The sequence below is a fragment of the Polyodon spathula genome, chromosome 16 (assembly GCF_017654505.1).
Source record: "Polyodon spathula isolate WHYD16114869_AA chromosome 16, ASM1765450v1, whole genome shotgun sequence".
Taxonomy (NCBI): Eukaryota; Metazoa; Chordata; class Actinopteri; order Acipenseriformes; family Polyodontidae; genus Polyodon; species Polyodon spathula.
In genome coordinates, this window is record NC_054549.1 from 33,851,030 (window position 1) to 33,869,221 (window position 18,192).

General features: G+C 39.1%; 1 protein-coding gene and 1 long non-coding RNA gene across 3 annotated transcripts in view; both read right to left on the minus strand.

Moving 5' to 3' along the window:
* Nucleotides 1-802: 802 nt before the first annotated feature.
* LOC121329408 lies at nucleotides 803-3,418 on the minus strand. Its single transcript, XR_005951772.1, has 3 exons — nucleotides 3,290-3,418; nucleotides 1,643-1,741; nucleotides 803-1,129 (listed from the first exon to the last, which is right to left on the minus strand). It is a non-coding gene; the product is annotated as an uncharacterized LOC121329408 (long non-coding RNA).
* Nucleotides 3,419-6,347: 2,929 nt separating this feature from the next.
* stab1 (stabilin 1) overlaps nucleotides 6,348-18,192 on the minus strand; it is a 32,310-nt gene continuing 20,465 nt past the window's right edge. Inside the window, exons 44-69 of one of the 2 annotated variants that reach the window (XM_041273383.1) lie at nucleotides 17,828-17,899; nucleotides 17,297-17,416; nucleotides 17,079-17,126; nucleotides 16,598-16,678; nucleotides 15,867-16,013; nucleotides 15,288-15,422; nucleotides 15,097-15,156; nucleotides 14,174-14,350; nucleotides 13,949-14,035; nucleotides 13,209-13,355; nucleotides 12,822-12,878; nucleotides 12,325-12,517; nucleotides 11,945-12,094; nucleotides 11,642-11,746; nucleotides 11,274-11,381; nucleotides 10,936-11,126; nucleotides 10,464-10,608; nucleotides 10,024-10,157; nucleotides 9,719-9,875; nucleotides 9,166-9,272; nucleotides 8,718-8,834; nucleotides 8,413-8,565; nucleotides 8,012-8,116; nucleotides 7,766-7,918; nucleotides 7,278-7,391; nucleotides 6,348-6,804 (exon numbers count right to left, since the gene is read on the minus strand). In XM_041273383.1, coding sequence (XP_041129317.1) covers nucleotides 6,757-6,804; nucleotides 7,278-7,391; nucleotides 7,766-7,918; nucleotides 8,012-8,116; nucleotides 8,413-8,565; nucleotides 8,718-8,834; nucleotides 9,166-9,272; nucleotides 9,719-9,875; nucleotides 10,024-10,157; nucleotides 10,464-10,608; nucleotides 10,936-11,126; nucleotides 11,274-11,381; nucleotides 11,642-11,746; nucleotides 11,945-12,094; nucleotides 12,325-12,517; nucleotides 12,822-12,878; nucleotides 13,209-13,355; nucleotides 13,949-14,035; nucleotides 14,174-14,350; nucleotides 15,097-15,156; nucleotides 15,288-15,422; nucleotides 15,867-16,013; nucleotides 16,598-16,678; nucleotides 17,079-17,126; nucleotides 17,297-17,416; nucleotides 17,828-17,899 — 3,111 coding nt within the window. In that variant the 3' untranslated portion in view covers nucleotides 6,348-6,756. The remainder of the gene's footprint in view (nucleotides 6,805-7,277; nucleotides 7,392-7,765; nucleotides 7,919-8,011; nucleotides 8,117-8,412; nucleotides 8,566-8,717; nucleotides 8,835-9,165; nucleotides 9,273-9,718; nucleotides 9,876-10,023; nucleotides 10,158-10,463; nucleotides 10,609-10,935; nucleotides 11,127-11,273; nucleotides 11,382-11,641; nucleotides 11,747-11,944; nucleotides 12,095-12,324; nucleotides 12,518-12,821; nucleotides 12,879-13,208; nucleotides 13,356-13,948; nucleotides 14,036-14,173; nucleotides 14,351-15,096; nucleotides 15,157-15,287; nucleotides 15,423-15,866; nucleotides 16,014-16,597; nucleotides 16,679-17,078; nucleotides 17,127-17,296; nucleotides 17,417-17,827; nucleotides 17,900-18,192) is intronic. The other variant, XM_041273384.1, reaches the window with a different exon arrangement.

An 18,192-nucleotide genomic window follows, 5' to 3' on the forward strand; every position in this document is an offset into this window, starting at 1 on the left:
TGTTTTTCAATAAAAGTCCTACCGCTGTCACAAATTTAAACTTCATCCTGAGTTCCCTGACTCAGCTGTTCAGATTTGATGATGTGTATCCTAACAAGTAAGTTAACCACATATTTGGTGCCGTAAAAGTTTTACCTTTTTTTTTTATTTTTTTAGCCCTTTAGAAATATGTGTTACGTGCATAATACTGTAAAAATACATAACCTAAAGACAGGTTACATTAAGAAGCACGTATTTTGCATTCTCACTCTCCTTGTCATGTGCTGTGCGCTGCACTGAGATAGACAGTCATCGCTGTCGTGCTTCTTGTTTTAATATGATGTATTTATATGGTGATCGATCGTTAATCAGTTGTAGATGCACAAACAGGTGCTCTCTTGCTGCTGGTAAGCTCTGCGTGTGCTCTGTGTCGTGGAAGCTCTGGTTCATCTCTTTGTGTAATGGATATTGTTCTCTGCTAACACTACAGTGCAACACCTCATGGATGCTGTCAGTCATGTTCATGTGCACTGGAGAACATTAACTGAATTAAAAACATCAAACAAGTTTGTGTTTCAGTCAATGACAACTGCTTTTAACTCCTAAGAACAACTTTCTAAAACCTAGTACCTGTAAGAAGCAGAAGTCCAATAATTATTGAAAGAATCTGAGACAGTATTTGGAGAAACAAGGTAGGTGCTGCACACTGAGAAAGAGAATCTTAATTTCTGCAATATATGAAATTTTAAAAAGCATTAAGAAACACAACTTGCACAACTTTAATACTTTTATTAGTCTGTCATTTAATAATGCATGTGTTCAAACAAAATGTATATTTCTTTAAATATTTATGTTTAATAAAACAGTAACAGTAATAATAACAGTAACACGCCCTAAAAGGGTAAACATAAACAAGACATACCAGCATGCTTACTCTGTTTATTCTAAATAACCAACCAATAATCGCAGGTACAAACACACTATATAACTTCTTTATTCAAACTGTTACTTTAAACTAGCTTAAGCCTTTTTCATGGGCCTTCACCTGTCCTTGATCATAACAGCTGCTCTTACTCTAAAGGGGTAGTTTTCCATGATAATCTTCCTTTTCTCCTTTCTCAATCCACTTTGTCTCTTTCCAGGTCCACTTCTGCAGAAAGGAAAGTGTTAACAGAGCTCACTTCACTCGCGCAAAGTCAATAAATCAAGGTTATTTTCCTGCTTTGGTCACCAGTGGTTGCTGGTAGTGCTAAGGCATGTTGACAACTAAACAGCAGTGCTCACTTTGCCTGTTTAGGAAGGACTGTCACTCCTGCTGTTTCATCAGTAATAATGAAGTCAAAGTGGAGGCAGTACAGTAGTAGGGGATATGAAAGTTGACTTCATAATGGAATAGCAAGAAAAGCATCCAGCTTGTACAGTTTCAGCACGAAGAAACTTTCAACTAAGTCAACCTGCTAGAAGTACAATTATTTCTGCTGCGTAGTGTCAGATTCCACTGCTTGAGCAGGGACACAATATACAAAAATGGTTTTCCTATGGAAGTCAGCACAGTTTATTCATATATAATATTATATATATATATATATATATATATATATATATATATATATATATATATATATATATATATATATATATGGTATTTACATCATAGACCTACTGTGTAATAGGTTTGGGTTTGATAATCCCTCCTCTTCAGTGGCATGAAACACTGCATCTCTGCAAAAAGATACACGATTCTCAACTGCAGGTTTGTGCTCTGAAAAGGGAAGTTAATATCATATACAAACTTAGATTACTAGATGATCATGGGGAGCCTGGTGGTGCAGTGGGCTAATTCACTAGCATGCTGTGCTGTTTGATCTTGGGGAACTGGGTTCAAATCTAAAGGGTTTTTTTCTTTTCTAATAATTGTTTAATTGACTTTATATTCAGTGTGAAAGAGAAATTATCTGTGGGAGCTGGTGGTGCAGTGGGCTAAGCCCATGGCCTCCTCTCCCTGAAGACAGCAGTTCAAATCCAGCTCTGGGTAAGTTCCTGAGGTGAGTAATGATTGTTGGTTGTAAGTAATGATGTTGGTTGTGTTTCCACAGATGGTGAGAGAAGGAGGTAGCGGTAGCAGCAGCAGTGGTAGTGGGAGAGGATAGAAAAGGGGGGGGTTTGGCCCCCCCACCTGGGAGGAGAATGCCAGGTTGGGGTGTTGCTACCTGAGAAAATAGAAGTGTGCTAAACTGTAGCTTTTAGATAGCTGGTAAAGATCCTCAATGTGTGGTCTCTTTTACTAGAATGACAGTTGATTAGTATGCACATTATTGCCAGTAAGATGATAGACCACACATTGAGCTTGATTTACCAGCTGAGACTATCTAAAAGCTACAGTTTGGCACACTTCTATTTTCTCAGGTAGCAACACCCCAACGTGGCATTCTCCTCCCAGGTGGGGGGGCCAGACCCCCCCCTTTTTTATCCTCTCCTGGCTCCACCACTGCTGCCTCCTCCACCTGTGGAAACACAACCAACATCATTACTTACAACCAACAATCATTACTCACCTGAGGAACTTACCCAGAGCTGGATTTGAACTGCTGTCTTCAGGGAGAGGAGGCCATGGGCTTAGCCCACTGCACCACCAGCTCCCACAGGAAATAGCTGTTTCACACTGAATATAAGGTCAATTAAACAATCATTTGGAAATAAAGAACAACACTGGATTTGAACCCCGTTCCCCCAAAGGTTGAAAAAAACGCACAACCTAGCAATGAATTAGCCCACTGCACCATCTCACTTCTGTAGAATTTGCTTTTTCATTGAACATACAGGGAATTAACCAATTAACCCAAGGAGGAACAGCACTAGTGAGTGATAAAACTGCACCAGTGGTTCCATGTGTAAATCTGCCAATGCAACCTCTTTATATTATTATTTTTATGCTTAAGACCACTGACACCTTGTCCCATTCTGTAAAACTGAGTCTACCAAAAAGGACAAAGAAAAACATGCTCCTGACACAGGGTTTGAATCCACTAACATGGGGATGTAAATTTTATTTAATGTAAATTAAACAATATTTTTGAAAATTAGGGATTAACACTTGTGCCTCATGTGGGACTTGACCCAACAATGCTGCTGTTCAGAGTGCAAGGTTCTACCAAAGATGCTTGCTTCTTGGTAAAATTCTAACTAGTACTTGAATTCGTTATTTGTACAATGTGTAGGAGCAGGTTGAGACTGGATAATAGTTTTATCACACAACTCTAGTGTTACAAATCTATATATTTTTAAATAAAATCTTTGAAGGAGAGTGCACCAGTGCTGTGCCTGTGTGAGGGGGCGTAGTACAGTCACCAGGGTGCAGGGTCACATCCTTGCTGTGCGAAGTCACCAGTCTTTACTAGGGATTCCACACGGAGCGCTGCATCGGCTCTGGAATGAACAGCAACCTGTGAAATAAAAACAGAAAAACATATTCACTGGAGTTGCAATGCACAATGCTGAAGTATCAATACATGACAGGTCCAAACTGAGATAAGCACAATGCTGAAGTATCAATACATGACAGGTCCAAACTGAGATAAGCACAATGCTGAAGTATCAATACATGACAGGTCCAAACTGAGATAAGCATAATGCTGAAGTATCAATACATGACAGGTCCAAATAGAGATAAAAGTGCAGGACGCCCCCCCAACTAACAGTGCCAAACTTCAACTACTGGAGCAACCCTGCCTGATGATATTAATAATATAAAATCTAATAATACTACATTGTGTAGAACATTCTTCACAATTCATAAATCATGAAAAAGATATTTCCTAAAGCACTAAGGGTGTGTGAACTATGCATAGACACTTACAATAAAGTCTCATCCGAAAGACGGAGCACAAGTGACTTGCTACACAGCAACACAGTGAGTCAGTGGCTGAAAAAAATACAAAAACACCTACTGAAGAAGAAATAAAACGAGACAAAGACCTGCCATGAGCCTGTTGATTCAGAAAACACGTAAATAAATGAGAACAAATGGGTTCTCAGGACAAGGAGTGGACAAAAATCACTGTTTCTTTAACCACTGGACCACACAGCAAGTTCGCTGATGTTATATTTTACCAAAATGTAATCAAATAAAGCATGTGGGGGGAGTGCGATGTAAAAAAATACAAAAACACCTACTGAAGAAGAAATAAAACGAGACAAAGACCTGCCATGAGCGACTTGTTGATTCAGAAAACACGTAAATAGTGCAGGTAGTGAACTCCATTGAGACAGACTTGGCTTTAGCTTTCATTTCTTATCCAATGCTGCCATCGTGTGGCCAATCCGTAGAACTTTATGTATGTGTGTATGTATGGATGGATGGATTGATAGATGGATTTATTTATTTATATTCTGAAGACAGTTTAGTATCCTTTTGAAATGACTCAGATTAACTTTAACTCTCCGTGCAATATATATTATATATCAAAATCCCAATCCTGTGGTGAGGAAGTGAAACTGCCTTCAACAATCCGATTTGACAAAAACAAGCTACATTAAGTATCGGACTCCTGATTTGCTCACAAAGGAATTTCATTTTTATTTTTATTTTTTTTCAATCTGCAAATCAACTTTTACAAGCAACACATTAAAAAGCTATTATGCTATACCTAAAGAACCTCAAGCCTGGAGTTAAATGGCCAAGCGCTTCCGAGTACAGTAAAATAAGCTTTGTTTTAGTTGGTGCTTGTCTTGGTGAGGGCGGAGTCCAATATCAGCATGAAGTTTTAACACCTACTCTCATGCATCTGAAGCAGCTCCAGTAAATATTAACCCTCATCCCATCGCTGTTCTCTGATTGCGTGTGTGTTCTTCTACCTTGACAAGCCTATGCGAATGCAAGACAGTTTCAGTATGAGTGCTCTGTGTTCCTGTATCATCACACGCCTTTGAGAATGAAGATGTAGTTTCAGCGTATAATACTCATCCCCTCACTGTCCTTGACCAGTCTGTAAGGATGCGAATGTCTCCACAGTCAAGGGTCTGGTCTGTAAGAGGGTGCTGTACATTGTTTAGACTCTGTATTACCCGTGGGACATAAAGACATTTGAAGGACTTCCTGTTGATAGTATATACTCCCACACACTCATAATGTGTATGATTTCCTTTTCTACTTGTGTTTCCATCTGCTCCATGACATTTCTTTTATGCAAACTATGGGTTTGATAATGTATAATTTAAGATAAAACCACAGCATCTTTAATAGTCTTGAAACCTATTTATTGAGATTTCTAGAAAATGTGTCCAATAAAATAACTCCAGTATGTCAGTACAGAAAGTAAATGACAGCATGACACCTGTAACTCGGACTCCAATAGCTTCATTGTTGAATATCCTAATGTTTGCTGTTTTTCTTCAGCAGTGTTGTATAATGATGTATTCATGTGAGTAACATGTTTTACTTGTTATGTTGTTCCCGTGTGAAAGTGACCGTATGCTAAGGTTGTGCCAGATGTTACACATCTAGTAGTTTTGAACCAGAGAGAAAGAAAGTTCAAAAGTTGAAGAAATGAACTGGCCTCTAATGAATTGCTGTTTATTTTCATTTAACAAAGCTGCCTGCTGCATGGACAGAACTCCCCCATACTGAGGTACGCTTAGTCACCTGCCATGACAAGCTATAGGTTTTGAAACGTGAAACTTATTCCAGTGACTGTATCTTGACCCCTATTTAAATCTCTTCTACTTCAATCATCTGTCAGTTTTGATTTACCCTTTTCTAGCCTTTGAGTTGGCAACAGAAACGTTTATCACATGCCCAGTACTGTTAAAAAAAAATCTATTTAAAACCAGGTTACATTAAGAAGCACGTATTTTGCATTCTCTCTCTCCTTGTCATGTGCTGTGCGCTGCACTGAGATAGACAGTCATCGCTGTCGTGCTTCTTGTTTTAATATGATGTATTTATATGGTGATCGATCGTTAATCAGTTGTAGATGCACAAACAGGTGCTCTCTTGCTGCTGGTAAGCTCTGCGTGTGCTCTGTATCGTGGAAGCTCTGGTTCATCTCTTTGTGTAATGGATATTGTTCTCTGCTAACACTACAGTGCAACACCTCATGGATGCCGTCAGTCATGTTCATGTGCACTGGAGAACATTAACTGAATTAAAAACATCAAACAAGTTTGTGTTTCAGTCAATGACAACTGCTTTTAACTCCTAAGAACAACTTTCTAAAACCTAGTACCTGTAAGAAGCTGAAGTCCAATAATTATTGAAAGAATCTGAGACAGTATTTGGAGAAACAAGGTAGGTGCTGCACACTGAGAAAGAGAATCTTAATTTCTGCAATATATGGAAGAAAAGAAAAAGCATTAGCAAACACAACTTCTACAGCTTTAATACTTTTATTAGTCCATCAAACTTTTAATAATGCATTTGCTCAAACAAAACGACCAACAAAATTGTATATTAATTTCACCAGAATAACAACGTTCCAGTTTTAATTAATTTGTAATGTCTTATGAAAATGCACAGAATATAATAAGTAAAAGTGCTTAATGTTTTGAGTGTAAACAGTTTTTCAAAGCTGTTTGTAATCACTTAACAGTAGTGTAGCTTTCCCTTCGATCCTCAGATCTCTCTTGAAATAGTAGTATTAGTAGTCATGTCCTAATTAGTTTTTTTTTTAAATACCCGTATGTGCACTCCGTGTTCCCACCACCCAGGCCTTGAGACTATAAACTGATCTAACAACAGGCCATCGGGCAGTGATTTGAGATTTTCCTGCATCGTTTGGGTTAACCGAGAATGCTCCGAGTGTCTGAATAATCAACGTCTGTGGTTTCCTGAAAGCAAACAAAAATATGCATGTCAGCATTCTTGGTAACCAGCTTCTTACAGTTATTTTGTAGAGACAATTACATTTCAGTAAAATTGTAAAAGGCTGGATTTTTTTAGAGCCCCAATCAACATTTACTGTAAAATAAATGAAACAGTCATCTGCAGGTAGATTTCAGGCTTACTGTACTGTATAAAAAAACTAAACTGAGCACACCATCCTGGCAGACACCCCTGTTGATCTGATGAGAGGCCATGCTGTTGATTGGGCTCATGTGCCAATATATTGAAGAAACAGCTGCTTGCTTACACAAATCTCCACAGAGCAGTTGTTCCTTCCATTGTTTTATCTAGAATGGAAAACCAGCTCAAATCAACCCCATTATCCCTCACCTGGGTGTCCCCACCTGTTTGCTGTGGAAAGCTGGATCTGAATTATTTGTTTGTGCACCTCAAAAGTTGTTCTTGGAAGAGGACTTACTTCAAAAGGTTCTGTAAATGCACTGTAACCACTGAACAGTGGATTTGGTACTGAAACCAATGAAGATCTCCCTTCTGCTGGCGAAGGCATTCCATCGTCTTCATCTTCGTCCGCCTGAACAAGAGGCAGTTGGGGGGTAAATACTTAGGGAGACACATTTAGGATTTACACCAGGAGAAAAAATAAATAATTACTCATCCTGCTGCCCTCCTGCTTGGATTTTCTTTTGCCAGTAAATTAACGGGCTGGAGAATGGTTCTGTATCCATGCCCATCCAATTAATTACTTCTTTTTTGTGACAGCCTCACAGACGCCAAGCACACCAATAATCAGGTGCCTTTGCAATGTGGGCTGCTGATGTTTGGCGATGAAATGGCAGTGCAAGAAAAGCATTTACGAATAACTAATCTTGAATAAGATGTATACCACTATCTTAGAGGCTGCAAATTGAACTTTGTGATGAGGATTATTCTAAGAAGCGCACACACCTTGAAGTAACGGAAGTGAAAGCCCTCGTTCTTGCGTTTGAAGCAGTAGCACAGCACCCCGCCAAGAGCCACAGCCAGCAAACACGCCATGAGGACAGTGGAAGCGACTGCAGCAGAGCTGTGAGGAGAGGCAGGAGCCACAGCAGACAGGACCTGGAAACACACAGCAAGCTTTCTTGTTGCATTTCTAAGTTTCAGAGTTCCAAAAAGGAAACCATGACTTCATTCAACTTTGTGAGCACTTACCGGAGGAGGCGGGGCCTTCAAAGGTCTTTCAATGACGTGGAGAATTCCATTGGAAGCAGGGATATCCCACTGTACAATCAGATGGTCGTTTATTAGTTTGGAACCCTGTTACAAAAAAAACCCCAAAACATTTGAACATTGATTATTGCTTTTCATATCACTGCATTCTAATAGCGGTATGATTTAAATATACAGTTTAAAATATATTAAACTTTGAGAAGAGTGCACCTAATTGTGACTAAATGTGTCTTGAAATGTGTACTGCTTAGTTCCTATACAAATCGAGGTTTTATATTTCTTGAAGCCACCTAGTGTTAAGAGGTAACCTTTCTGTGCAGTTTTGAAAGAGGATACTTAAATAATTGCAAGCAAACACACATACTTTCCATTGTGTTACTTACATTGGTTAGCTTCCATCTCTTAAATGAGGATACAGTCACCGAGAGGTTGTAGCCCAGTCTGGATGGTATAACTGTACCATGAGACAGTTCGTCGTAGAAGACAAAGCTGTCATTGACAGAGATGTGGTACTCAAGGTCTCTCAAGGATAAAGTCTATAGAACAAAATATCGTTTCACAACAAACCTTAGAAGTACTGAAAACACCACTTTCCAGATGTTTTTACATTTTAGCAAACTCTTAAATCAGTTTTAGATCAGTTTAATAAAAAATAAACAAAAAAAGACACACCATTGATTGAGCTTACCTCGTTCTCTCCAAATCCAGTGTCTACGGGCACAAACAGGGTCTCGTATGTGGTCTCATCAGAGAGAAAATCCATGAGTTCTACTCCCCTTGAACAGTTTGCATACTGTAGTAATGTCTAGGGAAGCAAAAGATGAAAAATGTTACTTCACTTCTCAGCTTTAAAAAAAAAAAATATTGTGGACTATTCAATAATCTGACTAGCAATCTAACTTACATTTACAAAATCGTGACAGGCTGTGTAAAGTGTAATGTACTGTCAACATAACTGTGTGGGATTGAAACAAAGAAACACTGTAGGCTGCTGACCAGTTTGCTTGTTATTTCAACCCCCTAAATAAATGAAGAAATCAATGCTAGCATTGTTCAGTTGAGTTTGAGTTCTGCTACACAATTACAAAGGTGTTGTTGTCTGTGCTGTTCATAAAACGTAGATTGACCGTACTCACAGAGTAAAACACTGAGAAGTTAGCATTGGAAGCTACGACATCCAGCAGGTTTCCATTGCAGAAATCCCCATCCCCTACATATCCGTCTCGACAGATGCAACTGACATCTACAAACAACAAACATTAGCCAATGACCACAGAGACTGATGTAGTTATACGCAGTCAATGCTTCTCTAACTACAGATATGTGGAACTTGAAATCTATATCGTTTACTGGCCATTACTTAGTATTCTAATATACAAATACAGTATAAAACTTTAAGTGTACAAACTGGTGGTAAATGAAACATTACACAGTTTAGAGCCTTGTGGACAGGCACTCTCCAATTCACCCCCCTCTTCTAATTTTAAAACAAAATTGCTAAATAAAAAGGGAGGCCCTAGTTACGCTTTAATTAAGTTTCTCTGAATACACAAACCCATATCTGAAAACCCTGCCACTAACTGGTAACTATTTGTTGATTACCTGAAGGTTTAGGCAGCATTCAGATTGAATATGTAGCTATTGTGTAAACTTGCGATTCATGAAAACCAGCTCCGTTTGTCAAGATACCTTTAATTCTGTAGCAGTAAACATCATAAAGGCTCCCTGGCTTATTATAGAGTACAACTCCAACATGATTGGAGCCGCAGTTGAGTGAGGGGTTTGTGGTTGGATACCCGACCTTTTCAGAATCCAGCCAGCCTGCTGCACAGGAATGGTAACCAAGCTAGACAAGAAAAAGAAAGAAGAGTCAGTACTGAAATGGATTGGGGTCTCAATTAGTTTACACATATTGTATAAACACAGGGGGCTCATCTGTGTGCAAGGCTGAATTGAATAATAATACGTTTTTAACATGGCATTACAAATGGTACCTGTTGTGCTGCGGACAGCTGAGCAATGGTTGCCATGGTAGCTCCTTCAGCCTGGCAGGCTGCCTGCGCATCGCTGTAAGTTAGCTTGTATTTCCCTTTCAGCGACTGCACATGGAACACTCCGGCCGTTTTCTCTGTAACACATTAACCCAAGCTTAAAAGAAACCCTGCGAGTATGAAAAAAAAGGTACTGAAATGTGTTTAGAAATGACTTGCTTAAAACTGTACAGCAAATGCCAAATTAGGAGAAAAAAAAAAAAAACAGCCTGACCAACATTTCCAGATATAAATCCGTCTGTTCCATTTTTCATTTCAGTGAACCACAACTGTCCTCCCTGCTGTCTGTATGAGGCAGAAGCCGCTGCCTCGTGATTTGTGTCTTCGCTAAATCTTGGGCACCAACGTGTTAGTATATATTAGGACGGTTAGTGATTTCTCACCTTCAAAGTGAAGGTCTGTGCAAACAGCCTGTGGATGGCAGCCTCCGTTCTCCTCTAAACAGCGATCTAGTGGAGGAATTGCTTTTTCTAGGCACTGCACTCCATTACCCACAAAGCCCTCATTGCATTCACACCTTCGTTCATTCTGTGAAACAAAGTGGAACAGGCCCAAATATCACAAATAAAAGCTGAAACATACTTGTACATATTATGGCCTAATCATATTCATCTGATTGTGCCTTGGGATCACTATGTACATTTTCCAATAGTCTCTGTTTACTTCACAGGCCCTGCTTTACTTTGTGAGGACCCTAATTCACTGACTCTGATGTTATGTTCCAGTCAGACACTGAAGCAACAGCACTGTAACTGTGCTGAGTTCAAGTAAAACGTATTGTTCTAAAACAACTACCTCTAAAACCCATTATTTTACAGACTGACGTACCATAACCCAATATTGTAGGCTACTTACTGGGCCAGTGAAGATACACGTGGCAAATTCACTACATCCCCCATTATCAGATACACAGCGGTTTATTGCTGTACAAGAGTAGCCATCTCCCGTATAGGCAGGCAAACACGTACAGGTGCGATTGACACCGTTCTGAGTGCATGTTGCGTGCTCATGACATCCTCCATTGGAATCCATGCACAAATCCACAACTGTTGAGACAAAATAGACCCATTTCATCTCCAGAGCTATCCGCGGTGCAGAAACGAAGGAAGAAGCGGTTTCTTTCCTTCACTGCGTGTCGTTTCACAGCATTGATAGTTACAATACATTTTTTGAAGAAAAACAATAATTGTTACCTGTACAGTTTCTCCCATCCCCCTCATACAGTGTATCACACTCGCATATGTTGTTAGGTTGGCATACAGCATTGGGATCACATCCAGGTGTACAAACAGGCTTCACGCCTTAAGAACCAGTAACAAAAAAAAAAAAAAAAAAAAAAAAAAAAAAAAAAGACAAAGAATTTGACACCTGTCACCTTGGTGCAGCTTTCATTTCAACTTGGCATTACTTTTACATTCACACAGTGCAGAATCACTTTTCAGACTACTGTTGAAGCTGACAGAAATGTAAAGTCAAATATAATGAAACTGGCAAGACATGAATCTCACAGCTTGATCAGTTAGTGCTAGTGTTAGATGCATTTAACTGTCTTGTGCCTCACCAAGCTGGAGTTCACAGTTCTCTCCTATCCAGCCCTCTTTGCAGAAGCAGCTTCCATCCCCATCAACCCCTTCAGCGCACTTCCCATGCGCAGTGCAATTGCATTCTGAAAGGGAAACATAACACTGTACACATCAAACAAGGAAGCATGCCTGTTCGCCAACACACTTTTTAACCCGATTTCAACTTCCATTCTACGCACACAGGCTCGGTATCATGGGATACATAGATGTGCACAGTCCTGTCAGCCAATCGATTCACCTTGAGTCATAGACTTGAAAGTGCAATTGTGAATGCTACACACCCCTACAGTCTGGTCCATATCGGTTGGGAGCGCACTGTCCACATGTTGTCCCAGAGAACCCCAATGAGCAGTTGCATTGGCCTTGTTCAGCCATCCCATCATTACAAACACCATGGTTACTGCAGGGAGCCTCCAGACCACCAGGACACACTGAAACACATAAAAAAATAAATAATAAAATAAAAATTATATTTGCAACTCTGTAACTTATTGTTGTTTACTAGTATTGATATCCTGGTTTATTGTTGAGCTTTTCTTTGTTTTTGTTTATATACGAATGTTCTGGTCAAGCATTACAGTATTGTATCACACATCAAAATCTTATTGCGATAAAGTAAAACAAAATAATACTAATCATATTGATGTGTTAAAGAGCTTACCTTGGCAATCCCTTCCATAATGATTTTTACAACACTTTGCAGCCCACTGTGTAGAAATGCATTCCTTCATACAACCAATTGAAAGCTGATGGTGGAAGGGATTCATCAAATGATGGTATCTTCTACGGTACCCAAAAGGTGAGTGAAACAAGCCAGAACTATAATAGTAAGGATTTGAACACGGCTTAATACTCTGTAATAAAAACAAGAGAAGTGACTTATTCACAGGTTAACACAGGAAACTGGAGCAACTTACACATTGTGAAAATCCCAGGGACTTTTTAACAAAGCATTATCACAGTGTCTGCTAGAACTGCTAATGTTTCAGAACTGGTATTAAAACTACTAATCAGCAACAGTGTTTTTGGTTAATTAGTTTGGCTACTTAGCTCTTAGTATTACCTAATAAAACTGTACCTCAAGATACTCTCAAGAAGACAGACTGAAGACTCGGCACAGGCTTACAGACATTATTCTGAAAATCTTACAAAACTTACAACCATAATCGATCCAATAGGACATGGAGGTGTAAAGCTGCAGCTCCCGCACCTACCCTGAAAGAGAAAAGAATACCGAGATAAAGACAATTCAGTTTACACAAGTCACGAAGGTGTATTTAAAAATCATTTTCCCCTCAGGGAATGATTAATAAAGTTAAACATGCTGTAAAACTTAATTTAGGCTCAAACAATATCCCTTACTTGGGTTCCTTCCTTATATACCTATTGCAGATGTTATCCTTTCCTATTTTGAACTAGTATTTTCCATGCAGGCCTCATTTTCTCTAACCCCGTCCTTCCCCCTTTGTGCTAATCTGCTTTCCTTAGTTACCTGTCAGCCTTGCGAACATGCAGTACATGGCTTTTACTAATGTAAGTACTCACAGAAATCGTTGTGTTTACAAAATCGTCGCAGCGGGCCCCCATGTTCGGAGGTTCCAGGAGCTGGTCTATCCCATAAGCAATCCCAACATCAAACTCTATCATCCGGTCAACTATTTTAGCATTCCCATCATCCACAAAAATGTCACCCTTACAAGAAAAACAACAGCATGTTAGCAACTCTCTCCCAGCTCTGGTGCGTGATACTCCCACCGTCGCTCGCTTTAAATCAACTCTCAAGACCCACATGTTCTCGCTTGCCTTCCATGTTCTTTAAGGCTGATAGCTGCTGTGTTGCTGCTACTATTTCATGTATTATGCTACTATCATGTATTGTGCACTTTCCACTGTATTTAATATATTATGATTTTTTTATTTAATTTTTTTTTTTTTTTACTGTATATCATGTATTATGCATTTTCTCTATATTTAAAGTATTATTAATTATGTTGTTGTTACTGCATCTTGTAAAGCACTTTGTGATGGTGGTTCACTATGAAAGGCGCTATGTAAAATAAAGATTGATTGATTATATTACAGGGCTGAGGCTGGGCGTGAACCGGCAACAAGCATCTTAACCACAATGGAAAAGAGCCGGGCTCATCTGCTCTTGTGGTTTTTAGAGCTTTTAACCTCATCTCACCGGCAGGACAGAACCTGTAACAGCAGTGTGTCGCACAACATATATATTTGTCAAATTTGTACTAAATCTATTCATGCCCGATGCCTAACATTCCACTTACAGTTATGTTTTTGCTGCAGGCAAAAGAGATTAGTGACCCGTACATCGTTCTCAGGAATTTCTGATTTGGCAGATCAGCAGCCACAATCTAAAATATAAAGTAATACAAGGTTATTGATAAAACCACGAGAAAGCACACAAACACAGAATCCTTTGTTGAAATGAAAACAGATTAAGCAGGTAGTCTAATGACCGTAATCTGTGTTCTCAGTGCTGCTGCCCTTACCCTGTTATCCCTTATGATATGAGCTTTGATATACGCTGCCAGCTTATCTCTGTGATCTTCACTGTAGAGCCATTTCTTTCTTTCATCAGGAAGAGAATCAAAAACCTTATCAGTAGGCCACAGCATTGTGAAAGGGTGATGGAGACTATTTTGTACCATCGACAGCAAGCCAGCATCCTACAAAAAAAGCAAAGTAGTCCTTTTTTTATGTATCTTACACAAGGCAACAACGTATGTATATTTCAAACTTCACCATATCTTTTGATCATGCATTCTTATTTACAGGATAAGCCTTAATACATTTTTTAGAACAGGTATGCGTACTGCTAAAACCCCAGATAAGGTCATTATCCCATCATCATGTCTTGGTAAAGAGACACAGCATAGTCAGTAATACTTGGCTTTCCAATATATGCCATATTTCATCGTTTATCCAAGCAATAGCAGTGGTGTAGTCAAGCTGAAACTCGCATATTAGCCAAGTCACATGAATCACATCTCCCACACAACTGATTGAGACAGTAGTCCTCTTGATGCAATAAAAAGAGTATTAGAAACTTATTTTATTATAAACTACTTCTAAGGAGGTTAAAAATGCTGACGAAGACGACAGCACGGTACATCGACTTGGACTATGACTGTGGAAACCAATACAAACGAAGCCACGGACACACAGACACGCCAAGTGAAGCATTCTGACAAGATGGAGAAAGACACTTTGTGGAAATCCTTGTAGAAATAAGATTAATGCATTACCTTGTTACTTGAAGTTCAATATAGAAGACAATGTGAATTGGTATAATTCTTGCTTAAGAAAAACCTATATTGGAGTGGTGTTCCAGGAACCTTGAGATTCAGGACAACACCACTGAGCATTAATCATTAATGTAACCAAAACAGTATTTTAAGAATCCAAGCGTTACCTGCAGCAGCTTGCTGAATATAGTATATCCGTGAGACTCTGCTGTTTCAGTAACATTTTTCTGAAATGGAAAACATCACAATATGATTTACACTTGACAGAAAAAAAAACCCCCAAAAAAACAAAAAAAAACTTTTGACCCAAAATATAATTCAGTCACATGGGAATGGTTGCCTATTCATGGTCACATACCTTAGGTTGATGTAAGTCACTTTTGTTCTGCAGATCACTGGGGACTAAAACCTTGTCAATAAAATGAATAACCCCATTGGAGGCCACAAAGTCACTGCTGATGATTTTCACTTCTTTGTTTAGGTAAACGGTGTCCTACATAAAATTAAAAAAGAAACATATTGACATACACCTTCGTGGTCAGCTCTGTCTTTATAGTCACACACAACAGGCATTAGCTTCAACTGTGAAATACATTATGACTTACATATACTGACCTGGGTCCAGTTGCCGAAGACTCCTTAACAATTACATTCAGTAAAATGAAGTACAACTCCTAAAGGATAAATCCAGTGTATTAACTACTTACTGAAACAACCTGAAACTGAACAATAAGGGAAACTTTACTTGATGAATTTTATGCAGCCGTCCGCAGGTCATTTTGGACCATCCCTGACATTCCCTTTTTCATGGTCTAGAGAACGTTAGTATATAAATGTCTCTCTCTCTCAGGTTCAAACAGGTCCTGGATGGTTTAATGATACTGGCACAAGGACAGGAGAGCAGGTTCATCATAATATGCAAGCTGATGACACGTACCTCTTCCACCGTGATCTGCAGAGAGCTTCCAGACAGGGTGACCAGTGTTCTGAGGGACTGAATATCAGAGAGCAGCAGCATCTGGCAGCCGACAATGTGATAGCGCACCATGTGACCAGTCAGACTCTTGGTCTTCCACTCCTCTGTCTGCTCGAAGAGATATCAGCTGTTGAAATGAATCCTTCAGCCACTGAAGCTAACTGAGCACGTGGTTTCAATTAAATAAGGACCCTGAAGAAGGCACTAGCTGAGTTGTTGTTCTGCTTGACTAGGTTTCTTCTAGTTTTACATAAGGTGCTTTTCATTACTGTATTATCCTCTGCTCTTTCCCTACACTTAACAATGATTAGCTTGTGTGATGATCAGCATGTTGCAGTAAACGCTTAAATATATATATATATATATATATAGATTTTCCTTTACTGATCTCCCTTTCAGGGTTCCACAACTCCCAATAATATGGGCTTTATGTCCAATGATGTTCCTGAAGAGAAACACATGGCTACTGTAGAAGCATAAGGATACCAAGAAAAAAGAAATACATGAAATCATACAAGATGGTCAGCTGTAATGCTTTGTGGAAAACTAGCCTTTAATCCTAACAAACTGTCTTAATCTGTACATCTCTCACTGTCGATGTTGTAGGATTTGTTTTACTTTAACTTCACATCAGGTTACACAAACCAAGTGAACAGGACAGGACCCGCTCCGAAGTAAATGAAAGGCATTACCATGTCATTGCTAATGTAATCCTGATGGGGAACAAAGACAGTGAAAAGCCCTTCTCCATTTAACTCCTTCAAAATGTGCATCTGTAAAGTAAAAAAAAAAAGGATAACTATTGGCTTTCCCTGGTGAAAAAAATCCTACATGACCTTTGTAATGGATTCCTATATACTTTTTCTTATAGGATTTACCTCAATTTCTGAAGGATTATTTGTCATCGAGGATTGTGTTAAATAGGTGTTGAGTGTGGTGCTCTCAGCTCAGTAGCTAGTAAGACTAAAGGCTCAAGCAAAGAACAGTCGTGAAAGCTTTATTTTTGTTGTGTGTCAACAAATGTTATTCCAAATGAACAGTACAACATACTTCATCAGCTGTCCTTCTCTGTCACAAAAAGTATAACAGCAACAACCACAAAGCACCCAATTGAGCTGTTCTGCCTTTCAGGATATACGTACTGCATATAGCTTCTCTCTAGGTGTCACATACCTGTGCCTTTTTGTTAAACCATGAAGCTGCTGGTTCTCTGTCTAGTTCCTAGGAAATTAAAACTGTGTTAGGAACAAGCTATAAGGCCTTAGTTAACAATACTTTTCATTGCTTTTAAGTCATAGAAATGTATAGCAATACAAGCTGATCAATAAGCACAACTCAGCCAACCTACCCAACCCCCCCCCCCCCCCAGCAACAAAAGAAGAAACACCTACCCGATGTAACCTGCCTCTGCATGTCACACCATCTCCAACATAGCTAAACCTACAGGAGCAATTGCGGGACCCTGGCTCAGTGTATATACACCAGGCAAAATTACTGCAGCCTCCATTGTTCTGCAACACATGAAGAATAGCAGGTAAATCAATCGGGCATAAACAGTCAACAGAAAGAATATTCTTAACACTCCTGTACTTCATCCAAGCTAAGCATTTGAACAAATCAAATTTGCAATATACTACAGGTTTTATCATTTCCAAATGCCTATTCTGTTGCATCAATATATGAAGGATTACAGATATACTGTAGCTGACACTGACTCTATTTGTAATGTAAATGATTTTGTAAAAATAAAAAGGAAAAAATATATGATAAAATTAAAAAAAGAAACACACAACATTATTATTTCAAACAGCATCAATTAATGTATAATGCTAAAAGTGTGTAGTTTACATAAATGTATTCTTATCATGCAATTCACCCACACATACTTGATTAATGACTTATGGAATATAAAAGCAGCATACCGTTTTGCAAGGATTGATTGGAAAACAGAATTTACCATCCCCACTGTAGCCTGGGGGACAGTTACAACCAACCTGTAAGAAAAGAAAAAAGAAAAAAACGACAATTTTGGAATAATTGTCCCCGTAGAGAAAGAGACGACCTGGGCTTCATCTATCTTCATTGAAGTATAATGATGAGATGAGGGCCATCTGATAGCTGGTGTAGAGGTGAAAGGACAGTGAAGCAAGCCCGGATTCTCGGGTATTTTACATTGTCACTGTTACGTATTGCTGAGTTAGGAGGGGAATGTTATGGAGGAGGTCAGATGGTGACGGTCCTTTGCTTTAAAGTCAACACCAACTGCTTAGTGCTTTTAAAACACACA